This window comes from Lepisosteus oculatus, chromosome 24 (genome assembly GCF_040954835.1).
Source record: "Lepisosteus oculatus isolate fLepOcu1 chromosome 24, fLepOcu1.hap2, whole genome shotgun sequence".
Classification (NCBI taxonomy): Eukaryota; Metazoa; Chordata; class Actinopteri; order Semionotiformes; family Lepisosteidae; genus Lepisosteus; species Lepisosteus oculatus.
The window spans coordinates 2546357-2552358 of NC_090719.1; the positions used below are offsets into that span (position 1 = coordinate 2546357).

The following is a 6002-nucleotide window of genomic DNA, read 5'->3' on the forward strand; positions in this document are numbered from 1 at the left end:
TCTGCAGGTGCTGCACCGTTTTATACAATGAATTCTGCCCCTGGCCCAGACGCAGTGACACCCGTCGCTGACAGAGGAGACGGTCAAAACGATTTGGTTTTACCCCGGCTTGTTTTGAACGGGCACGGACCTGGACAGGAGCACACGCAATTCAAAAAAAAAAGTCACCTGTGCAGCTTCCCGCTTCACCTTTGCCGCGCCTGTGATTAAAAAAAAAAAGGAAACCATGTTAAACATCTCAAATGGAACGAGTAAGAGGTTTATTCCATGCTGAAAAGAGAAGAAAGAAAACACAACGTTTCAGCCGAGGAGCCTTAACTCCTAAAACATTCATTTTCTTGCTCTCTTTATTCTGTACACGGGGGTTATTCACTCAGAGCAAAGGGGGGAAGCCTGTAACAGAGTCACTGGGCTGACCTTTACTCTCTGGCTTCCCGGTCTGGTCCCGGGTTCCGGCCTTGCCTTCGCTCCCGCCCGCCGCGCCCTGTCCTCCGCGCTCCGTGTCCGGACCGGCGCGGCTCTCCCGGAACGGGCCCGACAGGATCAGCGGCAGTCGGCCCTCCCCGGCGGAGGTCTTCACTTTCACCCTGCGGACACACACGAGCGCGGAGAGTTCACGCAGGGCGCCCCCCCCCATTCGGCCCCGGCGCTCGAGGGGACCTCCCCCCGCGCTCTTCCGTCGCACAAAGGATGCGGTAAGGGGGTCCCCGGCTATCGGCCGCACGAACCGCGCCGAGCTACAACCGGGCAGGAGCGGGTCTTCAGCCGAGAGCCGTGGAAGGCGCTGTCGGACTCCGAGCGTGCACGAAACGCAAGGAATCTCGGCTGAAGGAATGAATCGGATCGCCAGGTGCACCTCGGCAGAAGCTTCGCAGGGCCAGCTTTCTAATCGAGGGAGGCGCCAGCGGCGAGGAACCTGGGAGGCTGAATTGGCGCCTCCAGTGCAAGGTACTCCCAGGGCCGCTCAATTTGCTCTCCGCCACCGCTTGCGTCCTGCAGCCTACCGTCGGCGTTAGCGGCCTGTGCACAGGAGCGGGCAGGCGGGCGGCTCGGTTCGCCACTCACCGGTTGGCGGTGAAGTTCATGAGGAGCAGAGCCACGGGCACCTCGCTGCTGGGCAGTCTCTTCAGAACGCAGTAGTCCATATCTTCATCCTGGGGGTGACGGACACAGGGGGGAGACGGAGGGAGGTTAAGGGGGGCAGGGAAGGATATATATATTTCTTCCGGCCCGCATCAGGGACTCGCCTACGTTACGGATCAGATACGGCCGGTCGTCTCCAGTATCGATGTGAGCCTGTACGAGTTCTACAGTTTAGCTGCTATGGGTTTAATATAAAAAAAACAACAACTACCGCCATCACTGGCCTGGGCACCAGATCTGTGATCTAATTCGGAGTCGCCATGTGCGTTGCACCTCTCTGTGTGCTACCATCCCCTCGAGCTACAGTGCCGAGCAGAGGGGTGGGGTGTCCCTCACCGACAGCACCGCCTACCTGTAACCACCAGGAAAGCCACAGAAGCCTTAGCCAATTAAAACCCTACCATCTGCAGCAATCAGCCAATTGTGTGCCCGCACAAGCGGCTGGAAACCGCGATGTCTGGCTCACACAGCTCACCTATGCTCAGGCTTTACTGGTTGAGCTACTCAGGAGCCCCATGCAACAGTGTTTTAATACAGAATCCAATAATCCAGTACAATAAGGTGCAGGTTATCTTAGATCCCTCTTGCATATGAGACACAGGTCCGGGTTACAGGCACACATCTCTTTAAAAACAGTGAATCTGAAAAGGCACATTTTCATCGACGATCACCGACAGAATCTGAACCCTCTTCTTAAATGCAAAACGCGTCGAGACCCGCATTTTGTTAAGTGTATTAATAAACGACCGGGAGAGAAGAACAGCACTCACCAGGTAGGATGAAAAGCCATTGCTGCTGGTTCGGTCCAAGCTGAAACCAAGCTTGAAAAAGAAAAAAAGAAGAAAAGAGGACTTTAAAAAAAAAAGAGCAATACAGACAAATTTCCAGTGATCACCGCTGTCAAAGGCAGTTACCCTCTGCTTATAAACCATTGTTCTTTAAAACAGAATATTCGCACAGCTTCCTAAGTGTTTTAATCTATTTCACTCTTCAGGATCACCCTGAATTCGTTGCCATGGAGTGAAGGCCAAGACGACACTTGTTCCTAGTACAACTAGCAAAGAGGCAAGCACATCCTAGAGAAACTTTGGCCTGTTCTGTTTGAATATATTGAACTGAGACAGCTAACAAATGAACGCAAGGAAACCTGAAAATTTCGTTCAAACCTGGTTTCACAGGCCAATAAAAGCTATACTCCAAAGCTCGTTCACTTGAAATAAAGTGATGGGAAATTGCTAACTGGGGTCTGCAAACATTCAGAGAAAATAAACCACTCAATACACTGACTGATCATACTGACTTCCTATTAAAGGCATTTCTGGGAGAGCAAGGAATTGGGAAAAGCCCATATATAGCACAAGCAAGATGACAAAAGAATGAAAAAAGCTCATCGTTCTCCCTCTCAAACCCACGCTGAGACGTTCAAGTTCAATGTCACTATACTCATACACAGGTGTATGGTATAATGAAATGCTATTTAGCTAGCTCTCAGGCGATAAGTAGCACAAAAAAACAACAATACAATTTTATAATAAAAGAAAGACAGAGACAACAGGCAGTGTGCAAAACAACGACAGGTACTGTGAAAAACAACATCAGATGTGCAAAAACATGCATCAACAGAATGAAATAAAGGAGAGAAAATGTTGTACCGTGGAGCTGTCGATCCTGTCAATGCTCACACCATTCAGGGCAAGACTGCTCATGTTCACAGTCATGTAGCCATTCTTGAAGAAGCCAAATGTGTTCAAGTGGACTTTCTGTCGGATATCATCCTGAAAAGAGATGAAAGTCATCAGGTCCCCAATGCGAGATGCACTCTTTAATTCTGACAAACAGGAAGGGTTAAAATAAGCATGTCTTGAACACCATAACATCACTTTATCGTCCCTATACAACTCACATTAGGAATGTGTCTTTTCGCAGACCCCAGCTTGCTCTCCATGAGACACACAGACAGGGAGAGAAGCTGGGGGTCAGAGTGCAGGGTCAGCCATTGTACATCGCGCCCATGGAGCAGCTGGGGTTCAGGGCCTTGCTCAGGGGCCCAACGGAGTAGGATTCCTCTGCCGGCTGCGGGATTTGAACCGGCAACCTTCCAGCCACAGGCACAGATCCTGAGCCATAGAGCCACTGCTACACCACAGCACATGGCCAAACCCCAGTTCATATTTAATGCATGAGAACATAAGAAAGGTAACAAAGAGAAGTAGCCATTCGACCCTAGCCTGATGGGACTGTACAAGCTCCCAGCATCTAATCCCGCCATTTCTTGAAAGAAGCCAGGATAGCGAACTCAACTACACAGCTGGGTAGCTTGTGTCTTACTTCCACAACCTTATGTGTAAGGAAGCATCTCCTTTTTTAAGTGCTGGATGTCCTCCAGCTGTTTCTTGAAAGAAGCCAAGGTGTTCTTTTAATTGTGTATAGTTTTGTTACAAAGTTATATAATTGTAAAAAATTAGGGGAACAAACAGGAATTTGTGCCTGCAATGTAAGGCTGAATAATGGATGTTCATATGTAAAATGGTTTGGTTTTGTTCTCTAAAAATAAAAAAATTAAAAACAAAAGAAAGAAGCCAAGGTGTCAGTCTCAACAACATGGCTCAGCAACTTGTCACAGACAACCCGCAACTCTCTGGAGCCATAAAGCAAGAAGAACACATCTTGAGATTCCTGAGATTCACTATTAAAATGTGTCCTCAGGGCAATTAGTAATTGCACAGCTCGGACTTTAAATAAAGGACTCAGAAGAACTCTTGATATTTTACCCAAGACACCTGGAAGAAGCTTTTCGAGATTTGAAGACACTAAAGCCAGCGTAACAACAAAAATGTGACCCATCTAATAATCAACCACCCTGCTTGTCAGAAGGAAGAAAACTTAGTCAAACACCAAGCAGCTGGAGGGTGATCTGTAATATGCAAGGTTTAGCCACACGGGGGGCATTGTCATCAAAGAAACAGGTCATTCCATGCTGATAGGTAAAGGAAAGAGATGCAACGTTTCAGCTGTGGATTTCTTCAGATGTCAAAGGCTGTAGGCGCCCCTGCTGGAATGTTGTGTTGCTTTCTTGTCCTTTCAGCATGGAATGAACCTTCTCCTGCTGAACACAGCTACCTCCTTGATCGTGCACTGCTATCTGGCCAATGACCAGTCTCTTGTGATCCTCAGCTAAAACAAGAACGAATCATCAATCAGTGACTGATTATTCTGGTACTGAGATTGTGAACAAGACCTTTCTGTGGCCGGCGCTGTGTTGATTGGGCCAGACTGCAGTTGCCACTGCGATTTCCCTCACGGGATTAATAAGGTAGCTATCTTTCAAAACGCGCCCGAGTGGAAAATGAAGAGACAGAAAAGAGCCGGAATCCATTCGATTTGAAACAGCATTCAAAAGATGCACGCTGCTAGGGGTTACTACTGCAAGCTACTGTTTTCAGCTCAGATTTCCAATTCCTACCGCCAAATCACCGTGTGCTCATGGAAATGTCCCCCCAGTTACTTCAACCAGGCGAACCACACCCGACCCCAGACCCCAGACCTCTTACATTGCAGCCGGAGAATTCGCATAGATTTTGGTGGAGAAAAATAATCGACAAAACACTGCGCCGTGTGTCCTCAAATTCTGGCACCTCGTTATTCTCCGCCAAATGCACTACTGAACCATTTTAATCCCATTGGCTTTCGTCGCTTTCGACCCACAGCAGCTGTACAATTTTAATATCCGCCCGGCCACGCATCTTTAATTTTTCACGACGGCGTGAATTCGAAGAGACCCAACGCCTCAGTATCACAGCGGCATTAAATCCCTTCTCCCCATCTCTCCACTTCGCAAGAAAAAAAAAACACAACCTTCACCGTAAAGGCCGGGGTCCACAGCCCACGGAGCGCCTAACCCTCGTCACATTCATCGCGCTTTACCTTCAGGACGAGGTGGTGTAGCCTGCCACTGCCGCCACTCAGGAATAAAGCGAAAACCAGACAGAGTATCGCAGGACCGCTAAACCCCGCTGCAGCCGCCATCTTTCCTCCAGCATCACCTCCCTGACTTCCGGAGGTCAGAGTTCAGCTCGCCGACAATAACAAGCAGACGTCACGGCTCTCCTCCACATCTGGACGTCAGCGTGGGCCCCGCCCCCTTCTAGCGACAGGCGCCGCCAAAGAACTTCAGATGTTTGGGAACTGTGAGGGCGTCGTCTTTATTTGCTCTGTTTGAAACTTTTTTTCACGAAAGTGTATTTGCATTGTAATATGTACCCCTGACGATGTTATTGATGTGTTATACGTAATCTTCTTTGTGTCGTCTTTTTTTTTCTTGTTCAAATAAAACGTTTTAAAAAATTCAGATCGTTTTCCCTGCTTGAATGACAGGAGAAAAATGGCTGTTCCGTTTAGTTGCGCTTGAATGACAGGAGAAAAATGGCTGTTCCGTTTAGTTGCGCTTCACACTGTTATTTGATTGCTAGTCCTGAAATGAATTTCACTCCTATTCAAAATGGCAAGCTGTGAAAATGTATGGCTTATCTAACCCAACACGTTATATGATGTGATGTGTTCAGATTTTCAGAAGGTCCTTCATTAAGTTCCTCATAAAAGGCTAATTTTCACATTACAATACAGGTATTCAGGGAATGGAGCATGTATAATGTTTGGGTTGAGAATTACTGATAGAATACAAAGAGTAAAGATAAGATAAGATCACTTCATTGGCCCTATACAATTTCTTGCATTAGGAATGTGTCTTTTCGCAGACCCCAGCTTGCTCTCCATGAGACACACAGACAGGGAGAGAAGCTGGGGGTCAGAGCGCAGGGTCAGCCGTTTATACGGCGCCCCTGGAGCAGCTGGGGTGAAGG

General features: G+C 48.1%; 1 protein-coding gene across 3 annotated transcripts in view; it reads right to left on the minus strand.

Annotated features, from left to right (window-relative positions):
• gpr107 (G protein-coupled receptor 107) overlaps nucleotides 1-5360 on the minus strand; it is a 31666-nt gene extending 26306 nt beyond the window's left edge. For 2 of the 3 annotated variants that reach the window (XM_069183196.1, XM_069183195.1), the window contains exons 1-6: nucleotides 5068-5360; nucleotides 2796-2918; nucleotides 1914-1964; nucleotides 1066-1154; nucleotides 409-587; nucleotides 169-200 (exon numbers count right to left, since the gene is read on the minus strand). In XM_069183196.1, coding sequence (XP_069039297.1) covers nucleotides 169-200; nucleotides 409-587; nucleotides 1066-1154; nucleotides 1914-1964; nucleotides 2796-2918; nucleotides 5068-5169 — 576 coding nt within the window. In that variant the 5' untranslated portion in view covers nucleotides 5170-5360. The remainder of the gene's footprint in view (nucleotides 1-168; nucleotides 201-408; nucleotides 588-1065; nucleotides 1155-1913; nucleotides 1965-2795; nucleotides 2919-5067) is intronic. The other variant, XM_069183197.1, reaches the window with a different exon arrangement.
• Nucleotides 5361-6002: the final 642 nt, after the last annotated feature.